General features: G+C 44.1%; 1 protein-coding gene across 1 annotated transcript in view; it reads left to right on the top strand.

The window, feature by feature from the left end:
* TERB1 (telomere repeat binding bouquet formation protein 1) overlaps nt 1–20,069 on the top strand; it is a 239,052-nt gene that overhangs the window by 20,591 nt on the left and 198,392 nt on the right. The window contains exons 4-6 of the mRNA XM_033941426.1: nt 1,487–1,547; nt 1,666–1,778; nt 1,946–2,071. Of these exons, the coding sequence (XP_033797317.1) occupies nt 1,487–1,547; nt 1,666–1,778; nt 1,946–2,071 (300 nt within the window). The remainder of the gene's footprint in view (nt 1–1,486; nt 1,548–1,665; nt 1,779–1,945; nt 2,072–20,069) is intronic.

Raw genomic sequence — 20,069 nt, 5'->3', positions numbered from 1 at the left:
TCTGTTTGTGATCCCCTTCTTTATCATTCCTAGCATTTTGTTCGCCCTTTTATTGTGCTAGCTTTTTTAGCATGCGCTAAAGATTAGTGCGCGCTAACCACGCACTAAATGAAAAATACTAACATAAGCTCTATGGAGGTGTTAGCGCGCACTAAAACCACTAGCGCACTTTAGTAAAAGGAGCCCTAAGCCACATAGGGCTCTTTGTCGTCTTTGATCCTAATATGCTAGGAGTTGCTCTATCCAAATGAACTATTTTCACTTGGCTAGTGGACTGTATCTCCTTTGCATATACTCAAGCTGGGTTAACACTATAAGGCCATGTGATAGCCCACAATGTTCAGGCTATGACTACCTTGGTGGCTCATTCTCACTCTGTATCTATTGAAGAAATCTGCAAATTGGCTACTTGGCCCTCCATCATACGTTTACTTCCCACCACTGTTTTAAGCACAACTCCAGAAGAGACAGTTGGATTGGGCAAGCAGTTCTGAAACATCTTCTCTACTTAAAGCCAACTTTCCTTCCAACCCTTTAAGATTTCACCAGGCTTCTGTATAATCAGTGTTTAACCTCTTCTAGAGATATGATCCTGGCAGCTTTGGAGTCTTACATGTGAGAGTATTATGCCTACTTGTCTTCTGAGAAAGAAGGAGTTCTCCGAGATCAACAGACATATATTCTCACAACCTGCCCACTACTTCTTAGCTTTGTTACTGAACTGATGTTCCTGTGAGACATCGGGTGAGAAGGCACTGGCATGTGTGCAGTATGGGCAATGCCTGAAGATTTAAAGTGATAGTGTACTTGGCAGTGTCTGTACCGGGTTCTGTGAATAGCATCACCCACCTGTGAGAATATATGCCTGCTGTACTCAGAGAACATCTGCTACAGGTAAGTATCTTTGCTTTATAATCATAGGTGTAGATGTTTTGCTGGTTGACCACTTCACTAATTTAAACACCAGCACCAGCAATTCAATTTATTCATATAGTATATTCAGTGGCATTCAGTAAATGTATAAATGTGGTCAGGGCTGTCATCACTATTGGTTTAGTTCAGCAGACCTATATTAAATATATTGACTATCCAGATTGTGGCTGAATATTGTTGCTATCTGGATAGTTTTGTAGCTCATTCCTCACTCTTCTCTTTCTTTGCCTCAACACTCTATGGATAGTATTGAGTTGGCTAGATGGATTTTCAGTGCAGCACTATTTGTATAACTTTTGAAAATATATGGTTAACAGACTTACCTGTATATGTCCACTGGCCCCAGTGAACATCATCCATTTAAAAATGGACCCCATTGCTTTTTATATAGGAAAAACTGCATTTCTTTACTTACTTGCTCATAAATAAGCATTAATTGTAGCAATTAGCAGCCCTACTTGAATTTGAAGTGAATTAAAAAATTAATGTATGAAGAAGGTAAAATATAGCAGAATAATGAATCTTTTTTTATTGAAATGATGGCTATTTACAGAGACTGGACAATCTCTTGCAAGAGAAACAGGCTGCATTAAGGTCCTGCTACAGCTGTTTAGGTAACTACATTGCATTTTAGTTCACATCTTAACAGCAAAAATAGAAACAAACATAGCTAAAAATCTCTGCTTTATACTATTGATTTATATATATATATATTTTTTGTTTTTGTTACAGAACTCTTTCAGTGTCTGAAACAAACATATCAGATGAAAACATTAATCAGTGTTACCAGTTATGGTCTTCTGTCTGTAGTGCTCTCTGTGCCTGTGCCAATAATCCCCAAAATGGTACTTTCAACATTACTTCTGCAGTAATTATGTTCAGTTTTTACTTTTAATGTGGAATATATGAATATATTTTAAGAACAAAACAGTACACATAAGAAAAGAGGTTTGCATTTGTCTATGCTAACTTATAAAGTATATATTACACTGGATATTTTATTTACTTGCAGATGACAACCAGAAAACATGCTGTTCAATATTTCAGTATGTGAAGGACTGGCTGCAAAAATGTATTATGAGGCCAGAGTTTGTTCGTCCTATTTGTTCATTAGTTGGACTCACAGTTGCAAATAATGGTATGTTTATCATTTAAATAAAATTTAGTCACTTTTCAACTTTTAATTAGGCTTAAGCGCAGCCCCAGTAAAAAGCCTTCATTTATCTAAATTTGTTTTTTCAATTGGATTTGTTCAAAATGTAAATATTTTTCAAATTTATTGTGAAGTTACATAGAGTGGAGTAGCATAGTGATTAGAGTATCAGGCTGAGAGCTAGGGAAGCCAGGATTCCAATCTTGCATCTTGCAGCTTTGAGGAAGCTACTTGAGCAAGGATCTATTAAGTGTATTGAATATGTAACTCACCCTGAGCTAAGATTTTAGAAGGAGGGTACAAATTTAATTTCTTCTATTCAGAACTACATTTAATCATATAGATCAGTGGTCTTCATCAGTTTTTAAGCTGCAGCCACTTTGGATTAGAAAGTCATTGGCTAGGATGTAAAGTTATACAAGGGGGTGCTGAAAAGTTCTCAGCCCAACCAACCAACTTCCTAAATTCTAAGCGTTATTTTGCCACTGTAGCTGAAAAGAGTATTATCTTATTTCGTTAAATGCCAATGTGCAGAAACAAAATTCTGTGTTTTGACATTGTTCCAGGTCATTGATTGAACTTTCAGCACTCCCTCGTATTATGGATTGAAAACTGGTTAAAAGATAGAAAACAGAGAGTAGAGTTAAATGGTGAATATTTTCACTGGAGAAGGTAGATAGTGGGGTTACCCAACAGTATGTGCAATATGTGAGACATTCTAGACCATATTTCCCTTTACACACATGGACTGCAGAAGAAATCCATACCAGCTTTTTCACTCCGCCTCTAGAGTATTTTACAGACTATCTTAGCTCCTCCCAGCAGTCTTTATTTATTTATTTAAAAAATTTCTATACCGTTTATGGCCTAAACGGTTTACAAAATTTTACATACATAAGTTTTACGACAGTATAAAAAACAGATAAACATAAACAGTCAGATTCTCAGAAATTTAGCAATCAGGAGAAATCAATGCCTAAAAAAGGCTTTAACAAACAATTGTGTTTTGAATAGTGCCCAATTGCAACTCTTATTACCACATTTCCGTATCTTCCCCACAGGTGAGTTCCACAGTATTACCCCTGCACAACAAAAGGTCATTTTGCTAGTTTCTACATATTTTGGATAGACCTTTGCCTTTAACAGCACTGAATTTTCAGAGCACAGGGATCTTTTCGTTTGATAATTTTCCATCTTACTCTTAAAGAGTTCAGGGATCGTTCTGTACCGTACCATACCGTATCGTCTTCTCTTCTGCATGCATGGCTGCAGCTTTTGTTCTGCTCTCCCCACTTTATTATTTTTAATTTGACGTAGTTTCATCCCCTTTCATGGTTCTTTCGCATTGGAAGTCCATTTGGAGTGCTGCCTGCTTGAGAATTCACAGACATGATAGAGACTAATAAGATCATGAAGGGCATAGAGAAAGTGGAGAGGGACAGATTCTTCAAACTTTCGAAAACTACAAGAACGAGAGGTCATTCGGAAAAATTGAGAGGTGACAGATTCAGAACCAATGCTAGGAAGTTATTCTTCACCCAAAGGGTGGTGGACACCTGGAATGCGTTTCCAGAGGGTGTGATAGGACAGAGTACAGTATTGGGGTTTAAGAAGGGATTAGATGATTTCCTGAAGAAAAAGGGGATAGAAGGGTATATAGATAAAGGATTACTATACAGGTCCTGGACCTGATGGGCCGCCGCATGATCGGACTGCTGGGCACGATGGACCTCTGATCTGACCCAGCAGAGGCACTGCTTATGTTCTTATGTAGCTGATGGGCTGATCCCTTCAGGGTACCTGTTAGCTGGTGTGCTAGTTTTCCTTGGAGCTCAGGGACATCCCTGACCTAGTCTTACTCTCTGTTAAGCGGGGTTCGAGCGCAGACTGTCCAGCACACTTAGGGGGCTCAGCAGTGTTCTGCAGCGTGCAGTCTGCATTTTCACGCCTCCGCCCGTCTTTGTGCGCAATCGGTAGGGTGGAGGCATGGTCAGACAGTGGAGTCTGACTGACAGCCCAAAGATTAGCTTGGAGACAGCTTTTCCAGCAGTGTGGCAGTGAATTCTGACTTACTCTTCACAGAGGCTAGAATGCAGCAGCAGCTTCTGTATCCAATGTTGTGAGTAAAACGGGCTGAGAGGCTCCATCAGCGATTTTTAAAACTTAATTTTGAGGGGTTTTGAGGGTTTTCTAGTGTTCCCCCACCTGAAAAATCCTATTTTGTAATTTTTTAATTTCAGGAAGTGCCATTTTTGGTGTGAACTCGGGTTCAGCAGCTATCTTGGATTTTCTGTGATTTTTTTTTTTCAACTTCTCCCTGCTTCTTTAAAATTCATATTTTTGCCAGGAAAATTGCTGGAATGGAGTCCTTAGGGTCTCTTAGTGTGGATTCATACCAAATTTGTACAAAGTATACTGCCTTTAGAGTGTTTTTGCGCCATGTACTGCGTGACATGGTCGGGTGGGGGGCAGTACCTGCTGGATTGGCCTCCCCTTTGAAGAAGCAGATGATAAGATGCTCGGCTAGCCCGTCAGGGTGGCCGCATTTGATTTTGGGGCTCAGTTCTGCAGCGGTGGCAGTCAGCCATGAGAGTGACCCTCCACAGCCCGTGAAACACAAGTCAAGTCATCTTAGAGTAACTCTATGCCCAAGGGTCCAGACACCTTCTCAGAGTCAGGAGATTTCTGTGGTCTGAGTTTCATTCCAGGGATCCGGCTGCACAGTTTCTGCCAATGTTGTCTCATCGGAGATATCAGCGTCTCTACCAGATTCAGCTGTTCCTTCATCACAGCCAGTTCAGGGGGCTACAGCGGTGGATCCGGACCTTGCTGATACTTTGTGAGTGTGCAAGAATTGCACTTGGATGCCAAGCCCACTCCTTCTGCTTTTGCCACTTCTCCCTGGCTTTGCAGTGGGCACTCGCAGTGTGCGACCTTTATGAGGCATCAGGATATGAGTTTCCTAGTTGCGAAGCAGTTTGACTCTCCGAAAGGACCTTTGCGGGCTGCTAGAGCTATGGCCTGCTTTTATCCTTTGACGCAAGAATGTCAGCAGTTGTTGGGGCAACCCAAGGTGGATTCCATGGTTGCTCAGTTGACCTGGCACATGTTCCTGCCTACTGGCGGTGGTGGAGTCTTGAGGATATGCAGGATAGCCGGGTAGATGTGGTTCTCAGGAATGTTTTTGAACCTGCTCATTTCGGAGTTACAGCTGCTGTGCCGATGCCCTTAGGGACACGCACTTGCCTAGCTCAACTGTGTGCGCTAAAGACAGTGGCGGTAGTGCCTCCTCCTCAGCTTCTGAGGGCTGGGATGGGCTACATGGCAGATGGTGTGTCTAATCTTTTGCGAATGCTGGCAAAGGTGTCAGCATATTCTGTTTCAGCCCACTGAATGCTTTGGGTCTGGCGGTGGGCTGCTGATACCACCTCCAAGGCTGCCTTTTCAGGGGCAGTTGCTGTTTGGCTAAGGGCTAGATGACTTCATAAATTCAGTAATGGACTGTCACCCGAAGACCCTGACGGATAGCACAGCAGGCTCCAAGGATTCTGGGCATCCTGCTTATCGTGGTTCCCGACGGAGTACTTCCTTGTCGCAGAGATCTTCACAGAGTTCCAGGGTTCGATATGTGGGTTACAGGCGTTAGAGCGCTTGTTGCTTAGTGGTTAAAGGCACTGCTTCCATCTTCTAAAGGTCATTGGTTCAAGACCACAGGAAACTGAAATAGAGTTCAAATCCAAAGTATGATTACATACCCGAGCACTTATTCGCAGCCTGTCATTCCCGACCTGTCCGAAAGACACGATGACATCAGGGTGGTTAGGGGGTTGGCTCTAAGAGTTTCTGCTGGCCTGGATACGCTTTACGTCAGATCAGTAGATCCTGGACATCATTTCTTCAGGTTACAGGCTGGAAGTGGCCCAGACCCTGTCAAAACTGGTTTGTGCCTTTTTCTGCCGGGAGACGGAAAGAAAGAAAAACAAAAATAGACAGAAAAAAACAAAAACAAAGAAGTGCTCAAACTCCAGGCTCCTGTTCCACGCTTGCTGGATATTCAAGCAATAGAGCAGGTGCCAAGCAACCTGTCGGGCTTAGGCAGTTATTCTGTTTACTTTCTCATACCAAAGGGTCAAAAGGGACCTATTCTGGATTGGAAGCACATGATTGTGGCTCTCAGGATTTCTCGGTTCCAGATGGAGACCATGCAGTCAGTCATTACAGCAGTGGCTCCGGGGGAGTTTCTGGCCTCCCTGGCTTTCCCGGAGGCGTTTCTGCACATTCCCATTTTTCCAGATCACCGCGATTTCATGTGCTGGATCAGCATTCTCAGTTTTTGGCCCTGCCATTTGGACTGGTGACTGCATCCCGGATGCTCATCAGAGTACTTGTGGTAGTGGCGGCTCATCTTAGGCAGATGGAGTTGCAAGTTCACCCATATCTGGACGCTGGTTGATCAGAACAGCCTCGTTGGAAGTGGGATGCTCTACGGTGAAAAAGGTGCTCTGGGTGCTGGATGACTTGGGCTGGATTGTCGACTTCTAGAAGCATCATCTGCAGGGCCGGATTAATCAATAGGCCTAGTAGGCACGTGCCTAGGTCCCAAAACTGTGAGGAGGGCCCGCTGAAGGAGGACGACTCACCTTGCCATTTTTTTTAAACAGCAACGGCCCCCTCCCAACATCAATGGTAAGGGCCTCCCCCCCATCGACAGCAATGCGGCTGGCTCTTTTACAGGAAGGTCCTGCGATGACTGCGTCTGCTGGTCCATCCCCCTCCGACGTCACTACTTGCTCCGGAAGAAGTGACGTCGGAGGGGGATGGACCGGCAGATGCAGTCATCGTGGGATCTTCCTGTAACAGATACGGCAACGTTGCCATTGATGCGGGGGGGGGGGGGCATTGCTGTTGATGTGGGGGGGGTAACCCGTTGCCGTCAGCTGTTCTAATTCTGCTTTTGGGCTGCCTTTTGCAAAGGAGCTCAGGGCAGAACTGGCAGGTGCAATGTTTGGAGAGGGAGAGAGAAAGGAGCATGGAAGGGTGGTCGAGAGGGGAGAAAGGGGGCAGGGTGGTATGGAAGGATTGTGAGAAGGACGATGTGAGAAGGATGATATGGAAGGGTGTTGGAGGAAGAGAAAGGGGGCGGGTGGTATGGAAAGGTTGTGAGAAGGATGGTATGGAAGGATGGTGGAGGAAGAGAAAGGGGGCAGGGTGGTATGAAGGGTGGTAGAGGAAGAGAAAGGGAGCAGGGTGGTATGGAAGGGTGGTGGAGGGAGAGAAAGGGGGCAGGGTGGTATGGAAGGGTGGTGGAGGAACAGAAAGGGGACAGGGTGGTATGGAAGGGTTGTGAGAAGGATGATGTGAGAAGGATGATATGGAAGGGTGGTGGAGGAAGAGAAAGGGGGCATATGGTGGTGGAAGGAGAGAAAAGGGGCAGATGCTGATGGAATTAATGTGTAGGGAAAGGGGAGACATACATAAGGGGGAAGGATACTGGATGCAATTGGATTGGAGGGAAAGGAAGGGGGCAGATGCTGATGGAAGTGGGGGGAAGGGAGAAGAGAGAGTGAAATGCCAGACCACGGGGGTGTGGGAGAGGGAAGGGAAGGAGAGGAGAGAGATGCCAGACCATTGAAGGAGGGAAGGGAAGAAGATGGATACCACACCAATGTGGGGGGGGAGGCAGACAATTTCTGGAAGAGGCATAGAAAGAAGGAAGATGCCATATGGAAGAGGCAGAGAGAGGGCAGACAGTGGATGGAAGGAAGAGAATGATGAGAAGATGAGGAAAGCAGAAACCAGACAAAGGTAGAAAAAATTTCTATTTGTTTTATTAATTTAATTTTGCTTTATGATAAGGTATTATTGTAGCTGTATTGATAATCGTTTATTAATAGAAAATGGAAATAAGATGGTACTGTTTATTGAACTAATTTTAATACATTTTTTGCTAATTCAGAGACCATAACTCCTTTCCTCAGGTCAGGACAGAAATACTGTAACAGCAGTATAGTTTACTGATCTGAAGAAAAAGGTTTTAACATCTGAAAGCTAAGTGAGAAATGTATTAGTCCAATAAAATGATGGGCACTAAATTTTCTTCCCACCATGCCCCATGCCTCCTACCCATATGCAAAATATAAATTGGTGGGCTTCTCAAAGCCCTGCCAGCTGAAGATCTCTTCATCTAGGAATGAATGGGGGATTTGTTCAGAGATGTTTGGAAGTTGCATAGAAGAAAAACTGTACACTGGCACTGGTATGGTAATCTTTGTTGTTTGTTTTGAATTTTAAAATAAAAGAAATAAAGTGGAAATAAAGAATAAGAAAATGGGTAAATACATGGGGATAGGGGTGGGGTGGGGGCAGGGGGCCCAGTGTACTTGTGTGCCTAGAGGCCCTCAACAAATTAATCCTGCCCTGACCATCTGATGCCCACGCAGTTGCTGGAAAACCTGGGCGTTCTGTTTGACCCAGCGGTGGGCCATGTTTACTTGCCCGAGCCTCTAGGACAGAAGTTGTGTGCGCAGCTTTAGGATCTGGTGAAGCGGTCAGCACCTTCAGCGTGAGACTACTTGCAGTTTCTGGGCTCCAGAGTGGCCACGCTGGATGTGGTCCCTTGGGCGAGGGCGCAAATGCGTCCTCTTTGGCAAACCTTGCTTTCTCGCTAGGCGTTCCACTGAAATGCATTAGAGATGTATCTGCCATGGACTTCGGAGGCCAGAGCAAGCATGACCTGGTAGCTTTGCCCTCAGTTGCTCAGTCAGGGCATTCCATTACATGTTGCCTCTTAGATTGTGGTGCCCACATCTGCTAGCCTTCGGGGCTGGGGGGGTCTCACAACGCTCATTGTCCTCTTCGGGCTGTTGGACTCCGTCACAGAGGCAGTGGTCCATCAACCGGCTGAAGCTCAGGGCCATTTGTCTGGGCCTGAAAGAATTGAAGAGGTCTCTGGAGGATAGGCTGTCTGGGTCTTCTCTGACAATGCGACGGCAGTTACCTCTGTCATTTGCCAGGGAGGGACCAAGAGCTCTCCCTTGGCTCAGGAAGCCCGCCTTCTTTTCCTTTGAGCGGAGCATCATCCCATGGTGCTGATGGCAGCGTATGTGGCTGGAGTGGACAAGCAGACTTCCTTGGCCCTCAGACTCGGGATCTCGGAGAGTGAACCCTGTCGCTTCAGGTGGTTCAGGCGTTCATCATGCGCTGGGAGCAGCCCCACCTCGGCTTCATGGTCATGGCACGGAAGAAAGTAATCCGCTTCTTCTGGTTTCGAAGACTATGGTACGTGGCTGTGAGTAAGATGCAGTCTGGACCTGAGCATCTCTCCGGACCGTCTTACTCAGGGCCTGGTTGCCATGGAAGATACAGATCGTTTTGCGTTTACAGCTTGATTCTTGAGCATGTGACCTTAAACTATTAAGGCTGTTCAGAGCTTGTGATTGATGTTCTTCTCAGAGCTACGTAGTCATCCATGGTGTCAGCCTGCACTATGCGGGACAACCTTCTGCCATTGGTGTGACCAGGACCAGGTGGACCCTTATTTGGCTTTGGTGTAGTGGGCCCTTCCTTCCTTCCTTTTCTTCAGACAGGCGGTGGTGTCTCTGCGTGTTCCGGTGGTCGGTCTGTCCTGTTTTCCATCTCAGCATACTCAGTTCTCTTTTGAGCCTCTTTGGGATGCTTCTCTCCTGAATTTGATGCTCACCACTGTTTTTTCTGTTTGCCATCGCTTCTGCCCATAGGGTCTTTGTGTTGCAGGCGTTGTCTTGTCAAGACCCCTTTCTCCGAATTTGGAGCCAGGGGTTTCACTACGGACTGTGCCTTCCTTTTTGCCAAAGGTGGTTTCGGCTTTTTTGTTCAATCAGGAATGGTATTTGCCTGTTTCTCAACTGACGGGTTCCCAAAGATCAGAATAGTCTACTGAAAAAGTTGGACGTGCACAGCTTCTGCGTTAGCTGGAGGTCCCTTATGGGGTTTGCCGTTCTGGCCATCTGTTTGTGCTGACTCTTTTGCTTCAGCGGGGTGCTCCAACTTCTGAGGCCATGATCTCCAAGTGGATCCGTACAGCCATTTCGTCCACCTATGTCCTTGCAGGGCACCTGTCCCCTGTTTCTGTTCAGGTGCATTCTACCAGGAGTGTGGCTTCTTTGTGGGCCGAAGCTAGTTCTCTCTCTCTTGACGAGATTTGTAGGGTGGATAGGCAGACTAGATGGGCCATTTGGCCTTTATCTGCCATCATGTTTCTATGTTCTTCACACACTTGCAAAGTTCTGAGTGGATATTGCTGCCAGACAGGACTCGGCTTTCGGGCCCTCGGTCTTTTTGGCCAGCGCAGCAAACCCACCCTGGCTATTTAGGGGACTGCTTATGTACATTCCTATGGTCTAGAATGTCTCCCCTATTTCACTGGAAAAAGAGATTATGTACTTACCATGGTAAGATTTTTTTCCAGTAGATAGGTGAGATATTCTAGACCCCCGCCCTGTCCTTGCTGTGCCTGCTTTCAGATTTCAGTGACAGATTTCAGTCTCCTTATGCGTTGTCAATCTTGTTTCATGGAGACCAGTCAGCTCTGTGGGGCTGAGTATTTGTAAGTATGTTCAACCTGGTTTGGGAGCAGTTCCTGAGCTCCTTTGTCACCTCTGATGCTGTTTAGTTGTTTTAAGCAGAACTTTGGTTTAGCCTGTTGTTACAGGTGCCTCTACTTCACAGATGGGAGTTCCTCTCTTTGCTTGGGTACTGACTACTGGGAGGAGCTAAGCTAGCCTGTGAAGTACTCTAGAGGCGGAGTGAAAAAGCTGGTATGGATTTCTTCTACAGTCCATGCGGGTAAAGGGAAATAACCCTATGATCTAGAACAGGGGTGTCAAAGTCCCTCTTCAAGGGCCACAATCGTTGGGTTTTCAGAATTTCCCCAATGAATATGCATGAGATCTGTTAGCATACCATGAAAGCAGTGCATGCAAATAGATGTCATGCATATTCATTCTTCCCTTCATCCACGTTCTCCTATTTGTCCTGAGCCTGGGTAGAGAGGCAAAGTAGCAGAAAAAAAAGCAGAAAGACAATGGGGTCCACCCCAGAGGTCTCGGGGGGTAGTTTTTGGCCCTCAGGCTTGCATTAAAAAGCATTGCTATAGATGGAGAGTGTGTGTTTTATTTTTATTTCTAATAAACTGAATAGTCCTTAGAGAAGTAAGTCAAATTATATTATTACCCTTGTATATATTTATGGCAAAGAATTTACATTCAGAAAAGCCTTTTATGAAATTTCCACTGGGGTTACACATGTAAAAGTATATGTGATGCCAGGAAGACGCATACTTTTATGCATCCTGTATTATGCAAGGACAAGGGTTCATAGACAGTAACGCGGAAGACAAAGGTGCGTGCCGACAACTGATCGCAAGATGGAGGCACGCGCCGAAGAAAAAGACTGTTTTTAGGGGCTGCGACGGGGGGTTTTGTTGGGGAGCCCCTCCCCCCACACTTTACTTAATACAGATCGCGGCGGCGTTGTGGGAGGTTTGGGGGATTGTAATCCCCCACATTTTAGTGAAAACGTAACTTTTTCCCTAAAAACAGAGAAAAAGTTAAGTTTTCAGTAAAATGTGGGGGGTTACAACCCCCCAAACCCCCCACAATGCGGCGCGATCTGTATAAAGTAAAGTGGGGGGTCCCCCCCCACAACCCCGTCGTAGCCCCTAAAAACAGTCTTTTTCTTTGGTGCGCACCTCCGCGCTGCGCTCAGTTGTCTGCTCGCGCCTTTGTCCCGGCGCGCTTTTGACCTGACACCAAGGACAAGCAGGCAGCATATTCTCACATATGAGTGATGTCATCCATGGAGCTCGGTACAGACTGTGCAAAAGTGTACTGTCGTATTTAAAATGAAAAAAATCTCAAACTGCCTGTACTGCACATGCACAAGTGCCTTCCCGCCGGCTCCCAGAACAATTAGCTCTTTGTTGGTTCCCTGTCTTGGTACAGAACTGCTTTTAACAGTTTTTTCTGAACCTGAGATAGTGGTCACAAGATCATAGTGTAAGTGGTAGTTCGTTCCAGCATTTTGCTAATTGATATTAGCTGGATAAGGTAATTTGCCTAGTAGACTTTATATTGTTGCATGGAATTTTAAGTGGGAAAGAATTCTGGTGGAATATCTTTTTGGGGCACCCTGGAGTAAGGTGGCCAACTCTGTTAGGTAGTCAGGGGCATTGCCTGTCAGGATCTTAAAGGCAGTAGTGCCTAATTTAAACTTGATTCTTGCTGTTATGGGTAGTCAATGTAGTTTCATATAGGAGGACTGTAGGTATTCCAATTTCCATATTCCATATATGAATCTTACTGCTGCATTTTGAACTAGTTGTAGACGCAATAGTAATGTTTTAGAGCAAAGAACTAGTGTTACATTACAGTAGTCTAGTCAAGGCATGATCAGGGATTGCACTAAAATTGAGAAAGCCTGTTTTGAATTATATTCTGATGGATCTTAGCTTTCTCATCACAAGGAAAGATTGTATGTGGCTCTTCATGGATAGGTGGTTATCAATGTCTACTCCTAAGATTTGGGATTGTAGTTCTAATGGAAAGTTTGTTTTGTCTACTGTAATCCTTGGATTTTAGCATAGGTCAGTTGAGGGTCCTAGCCAAAGGAATTTTGTTTTGTTCTTATTTAGTTTGAATTGGTGGGTTGAGGTCCAGTTTTCTATAATGTGGACACACTTTTTGACAGTGGTGAGGGTGTTGGCTAATGCAGCCGTTATAGGTAGCATGATTGTTATATCGTCTGCATAGGTAAAATGTTTATCCTTGGACAAGCAGGCAGCATATTCTCACATGTGGGTGTTGTCATCCATGGAGCCCGGTATGGACAGTGCTTAAAGTGTACTGTCATTTTAGACTTTTTAAGAAGCTTCGAAACTGCCCACACTGTGCACGAGTGCCTTCCCAACCAACGTTGGCTTGTGGTTCTTCAGTTTTTCGTTCTCTGCAGAGCAAAGAAGTTAAGTTTTGGACTCTGTCCAAATCGCGTTGCCTTCCCAGTTGGCATACTTTTTGCTTTTCAGCTCGTTTTTCTTTTATCTTACAATAATAGTATCTTTCTTTGTTTTTTTTCTTTAAAAGAAAGAAACGTAAATATTTTCCTCATTTGAGCCTTCAGGCCTTCTCTCTCCAGTGTTTTTTCTCACTGGTTTTTTTCCGTCTTGGGGTACAACCATTGAGTTTTTCAACTTAGCTGCCGAGATTTTTCCTCATGTTGAGGCTCTCTGCTGGATTCAAAAAGTGCACTTATTGCCAACAGCCCATCTCCATCACTAACTCATACAGCTGGTGCATTCAGTGGTTGGGCCAGGAACATCGAGTAGACACTTGCATCCACTGTTCTACTTTACAAAAACACTCTTAAGGCTTGATGCATCAAGCAAGAGAAGCTGTTTGGCCTCCGGCTACAAATCGATGCCCTCGGTACCAATGGTACCAGTATCGACACCTCCCTTGACATCGGACGTTGTTCCTGCATCAGGTAAACCTGCTAAAAAGCCGTCCTCTACTCCACAAGCATCTTCAGCATCGAGTTTCTCGATGCAAGCCAAACACCGATGCCAGTATTGATCTCCTGTACAGGCTGTGTCTCCTATAGGGCATGCTTCCTCATCGAGGTCACCCACCCTTCAACACCTTGATACTAGTTGTTAAGCCAACAGTACTGATGCAGTCCTTCCAGAACCAACTGAAGGAGTTTTTTCAGAGGGAGCTCGGTGACCTGGTTAAGCTGCATACGATATCGGTGCTTGCATCGACTCCCTTGGTACCACCCAGCCTGAGCTTGGCGCATAGAGGCCCAAGGGTACCAAATACAGCTCTCCATCAAAGCATTGACGGACATCTAGATCACACAGTACCAATGCTCGCTCCTTTAAATCCAAGCGTGCATCGCACAGTACCAGTTCCCATTCATCTCAACATAGAAAAAAATCTAAACTGCCACAGGGATCTTCAGGGCAATGGGTCCTGAGATAGCCATGACAGGATTTTACTCCTGTGAGCCACTGAGAGCCACACATGGATTTGTAAGACCTGTGAGTAAACACCCAACAACCAGAGTCTTTGCTTAGTTTGATAAGGACCAAATTTATTTGCTTCAAAATCAAAAATATTCAGCTTGCTTGCAGTAATGAACAGTTCATGAAAACAAAACAAAGTCAAAAAGAAAACTATAGATGTCAGAATCCTCCCAGAAAAGAATACAGGTCCTTCAGCAAATACAGATAAAGCAAAACATTCAAACAGTCTTTTAGCTTTTAGCAGTTCAGTCAGTAACCTGCATAGCTTTAGTTTGTAGCAAAGATGCAGAAAACACAAACACAAAATCACACCTTCCCAAATAGGTATGTGCTTGAAAACAGTGTTGGCTTCACAAAGCCGTTAAGTCTTTTCTCCGTCAACTTATCAGTATTAGCAAAAACAAACAGTTCATTTTAAAACTTCCACTCGGGCTCGTGTCTTTTTACATAGCCTGACCTAGTGCTAAGGCACTAGTCACAAGCATATGGAATGCTGAGACTTAAACAAATATCTAGTCAAAGAGAAATTTTGCATGCTATCTTTAGGGACACTCTACCCTCTTCTAGAATGAATTGATTGGCTGTGCACTCTAGACCTCAAATAGGCCTATACACACACACACTTTTCCATACCTCCCGATCACAGAAAATTTCTGTGTTTTCGGATAGCTCATCAACACTTCCAGTACAAAGTTCTGCCATTTGGCCTAGCTTATTCTCTAAGAGTATTCACCAAGTGTCTAGTGGTCATGGCAGCAACCCTATGTACTCATGGGTTTCAAGTGTTTCCATATCTGGATGATTGTCTGATATATCTTCAAGTAGTATACTCGGCAACACAGTTGACGATAACTTTTCTTCAGCTAGGGTTTAAAGTCACAGCTTCAACCCTCTCAACTACTGCAATTCATAGGTGCTCTACTTGATACCATTCGTCTACGGGTGTTTCTTTCTCATTCACTCTGTAAACCATCTCTGTAAGACAGATGATATGACTCATAGGTCACATGGCATCCACAGCTCATGTTACTCTCTTCGTCATCTCAGAGCAGATGCCTTTCTTCTGGATTGGCCGAACAAGTTCCTCTTTGCATTTCCACCAATCTCTCTCTTTCTCAAGACTTTAGTCAAGCTCAAGCGTGAATTGGCCACCATGATCCTAATAGCTCCTTGGTGGCCCAGACAACCTTGGTTTTCACTTCTACTTCAGCTGAGTGCCAAGGATCGAATCCTTTACAAATTTTTTCATCTCTGCTCACTCAGAATCAAGGATGTTTTATACATCCCAGTCTAGAATCTCTGTACCTGACAGCTTGGTACCTCTTGGTCTGACTTCAACAGATTTTAATCTTTCTGACTCAGTACAAGCCATTATAGCTGCTTCCAGAAAACCTTCTACTCAGCAATGCTATCAACAAATGTGGACATGCTTCAATTTGTGATGTACTCTCCATCACCAAGATGCTTCCTCCTCTTCTCTTCCTTCGGTGTTGGATTATCTTCTTCATTTATCCAATTCTGGACTGAAAACTACTTCATTCAGAGTTCACCTCAGTGCTATTAGTGCTTTCCATGTTCTTGTTAATAATAAACCTCTGGCACTCATCCTCTTGTTTCTAGGTTTATGAAAGAACTTTTCAACTCCAAACCTCCGCTCAAGCTGCCTCCAGTTGTCTGAGATCTTAATGTAATCCTAGCCAGTTTGTTGAAACCACCATTTGAACCATTGGCATCTACTCATCTTAGGTTTGTCACTTGGAAAGTGGTCTTCTTGATTTCTGTCACTTCTGCCCGTCGAGTGAACTTCAAGCGTTGGTTTCTAACCCACCGTACACAGTATTTCATTATGACAAGGTGGTTCTCTGCACCATCCTAAATTCCTTCCAAAAGAAGTCATGGAATTTCACCAGTTTTCCCATGTGTCTATCACATGCTTTTTTGAATTCAGACACAGTCTTTGTCTCCACCGCCTCTTCCGAGAGACTGTTCCACGCATCTATCACCAGAATGGTAACGGGGCTCAAGGATCTCCCGTATGAAGAAAGGCTGAATAGATTGCAGCTGTATTCACTCGAGAAACGAAGAGAGAGAGGAGACATGATCGAGACGTATAAATATATCACGGGCTGTATCGAGGTGGAAGATGATATTTTCTTCCTTAAAGGACCCTCGGCCACAAGAGGGCATCCGCTGAAAATTAAGGGAGAGAAATTTCATGCAGACTCCAGAAAGTATTTCTTCACCGAAAGGGTGGTCGATCATTGGAATGAACTTCCACTACAGGTGATTGAGGCCAGCAGCGAGCTAGATTTCCAAAGTAAATGGGATGTACACGTGGGATCTCTAGGAGGGTAAAGCCAGGGGGGGGGACACTAGAGTGGGCAGGGGGGTGGGTCATTAGAGTGGACAGGGGGGGTGGGTCATTAGAGTGGGCAGACTTGATGGGCTATGGCCCTTTTCTGCCGTCTTTTTCTATGTTTCTATGCTTATGTAAAAAAAGTATTTCCTTAGATTACTGCTGAGCCTATCACCTCTTAACGTCATCCTATGCTTTCTCATTTAAGAACTTCCTTTCTAATGAAAGGCTCGACTTTCGCATTTATGCCACATAGGTATTTAAATGTCTCTATCATATCCCACCTCTCCCCTGTCCCCATATGCCTTATGATGAAGGCCACACACCATTTTAGTAGCCTTCCTCTGGATCGACTCTATTCTTTTAAAACCTTTTTGAAGGTGTGGTTTTCAGAATTCTTAATGCAATCTCATCAGAGTCTTATACAGGGGTATCAATACCTCCTTTTTCCTACTGGCCATACCTTTCCCTATGCACCCTAGCATCCTTCTAGCTTTTACCATCACCTTTTCAACCTGTTTGGCCATCATAAGATCATCATATACAATCCCACCCAAGACCCACTCTTCTGTCATGCACATAAGTTTTTCACCCCCTAAATTGTACCGTTCCCTCAGGTTTTTGCAGCCCAAATGCATGACCTTGCATTTCTTAGCATTAAATTTTAGCTGCCAAATTTCAGAACATTCTTTAAGTTTCGCTAGGTCTTTTTTCATGTTATTCACACCATCTGGGGCATCTACTCTATTGCAGATTTTGGTATCATTCATAGAGAGGCAAATCTTACCTGACAGCCCTTCAGCATTATTGCTTATATAAATGTTAAAAAGAACAGGCCCAAGAACAGAACCTTGAGGCACACCACTAGTAACACTTTTCCTCAGAGTGATCTCTATTGACCACTACCCTCTGTCGCCTTCCACTCAACCAGTTTCTGACCCAGCCCATCACTTTGGGTCACTCAGTTTATTTACTAGATGCCTTATTAGACTCCTGTGTGGAACACTGTCAAAGGCTTTGCTAAAATCTAAATACACCATATCTAGCGCACACATTCATAATTGCAAAAGGGTTTTTGAATTTGGACCATTTTATCAAAGCATCACATTAACTGCACATAGTGGTTCAAGTCCATGAGTGATTTATGCTAACGCTGTATCCACAACACAGAAGACTCCTGATGCATGCTGGTGTGGCCAAAACATGTACATTTCAAGTCATTGATTGAAGATTCATTGATTGAATAAAAGAGAGCCGCATAATATGTTTATACCAGGTCACCTGTTTTTATGGGATATCTCCATTGTTTGTTTGGCTGTTATCAATATCCACACCAGTGTCAGCCATCAGTGAAGCCTCTGGAAAGCCATCTACTCAGTGCTGCTGTTGTTTCAAATGGACTCATTTCACAGTCTGGTGCAATAATAAATTACTGGATTCAATCTCCTGTCGTCTTCCATCAGTCCTAGACTTCCTGTCATCTTCTATCAGTCCATCTCTCTGACTCTGGTCTAAAAACTACTTCATTTAATACTATTTCTCATGTTTTACTGGTCCTGCTACAAATACAGGTCAGCTGATTCCCTTTACTCCCCACCAATCCCAATCCTCTCTAGACCCCGTCACACCAACTTAGAACCCCAGAGACCTGCCCCCCGATTCATACTGTTCCGATAAGGACCCCCCCTCACGTAAACCTAACAGACCTCACCGTAAATACCAGCGGAAGCTGAGCAAAGTATCTTTCTCAGCAACAACTGACTCCCCCCACTTTCAAAGGATCCAAGGTTTTTACCTTAACATCAGATCTATTAGGAATAAGTCACAACTGGTCAAAGACTGGCTCGTGGAGACCAACCCTGACTTTGTCCTTTTAACGGAAACATGGCTGATCTCTGACAATGACTTCATTATACACGAGTGCCTACCACCTGGGTTCAAAATCACTTCTCTACCCAGAAGCAGGGGAAGAGGGGGAGGATTAGCCGTCATTGTAAAAGACTCATACAAATCCACCATCATAGCTTCGAATTTCTCAGTGGACATTGAAATCTCTCAGGCAATGTACTAAAATAGTTCCAAGGCTTCTTGACTAAACGATCGTACCGAGTCTATAGCGACAATATCCAATTCTCCAGCTGGGTAAACCCATGCGGAGTCCCACAGGGTTCCCCCCTATCCCCCATTCTGTTCAACATTTACCTAGCCCCATTGACGAATCTACTGCAAAAATTAAAAATCAAATTTTACTTCTACGCCGATGACATCAGCATAGTCCTGCCCCTAACAAGCCTGACTCCTGAGATGAAGAATCATCTAGCTCTAACTTTAAAACAAATCGAAACATGGATGACAGAGTTCAAACTGAAACTCAACTCTGAAAAAAACAAATTCTTCCTAGCAACCTCAAATGATAAAATCAAAGATACTACAATAGCCCTGAATGGACAGAACTTCCCTATTGTCGATTCCATAAAAATCCTGGGAGTGACACTGGACCGCTATCTCACTCTAGATATGCACTTAGAGATACAGATCAAAAAAGGATTCTCAACACTATGGAAACTAAGAACCATCAGAAAGTACTTCGACACATCATTCCGCTTACTGGTGCAATCCTCCATTTTAAACTTACTCGACTATTGTAATATCATTTATCTAGGGTCTCTCAAGAAAACCATTCAAAGACTCCGAGTCATACAAAACTCAGCTGTGCAATTGATTTTCGGCATAAAGAAATGGGATCACATAACCTCCTACTATCAAAAACTCCACTGGCTGCCCTTGGAGGCAAGAGTATTGTTCAAATTCGCCTGCCTTTGTTTCAAATCCATTATCAGTCTGGCCCCTCTATACCTGGTCTCCCACTTTAAACTAGATTGCTCCACCAGGCCTACATGCAGAATATGTATGTTTAGCCACCCTACAATAAAAACCTGCCGATACAAAAGATTCCTTGATAGAACTCTTGCCTTCCAAGCAAGTCAACAGATCGACTGGCTAAGCATCATCATCAAGCACTCCTCATCCTACCTCAGCTTCAGAAAACTAGTTAAAACCAACCTATTTAACCAATTTGTGACCAAGAATGCCTAAAGCCTTTCCCTGCATCCCACTTACTTGTACTAGATTCCCCACAATGTGACCTTACTCTGCCTCCCTTCTCCCTACCAATTTTCATGTACTCAAAGACTTCACTGCTTCTCCCGCTGAATTTCCAGCCCTTCTTATTGTAAACCGCCTCAACCTACTTCTTATTGTAAACCGCCTCTTCAATGTGACTTTACTCTGTCTCCCCTCCTCCCCACAATTATTCATGTACTCAAAGACTTCATTGTTCTTTTCGCTGAATGTCCAGCTCTTCTTATTGTAAACTGCCTCAAACTACTTTGGCTTTGGTGGTATATAAACAATAAATTATTATTATTAATCATCTCTAAAACATCTAACTTGGAAAGTGATATTCCTTGTAGCTATCATGTTTGCACGTTGAGTCAGTGAACTTTAAGCACTTGTGTCAGGTCTACCTTATACAAGATTCTACCTTGACAAGGTAGTTCTTCAAACTC

The sequence above is a fragment of the Geotrypetes seraphini genome, chromosome 4 (genome assembly GCF_902459505.1).
Source record: "Geotrypetes seraphini chromosome 4, aGeoSer1.1, whole genome shotgun sequence".
NCBI lineage: Eukaryota > Metazoa > Chordata > Amphibia > Gymnophiona > Dermophiidae > Geotrypetes > Geotrypetes seraphini.
The sequence above is the reverse complement of the archived record's forward strand: the minus strand, read 5'-3'. Positions and strand labels throughout refer to the sequence as shown.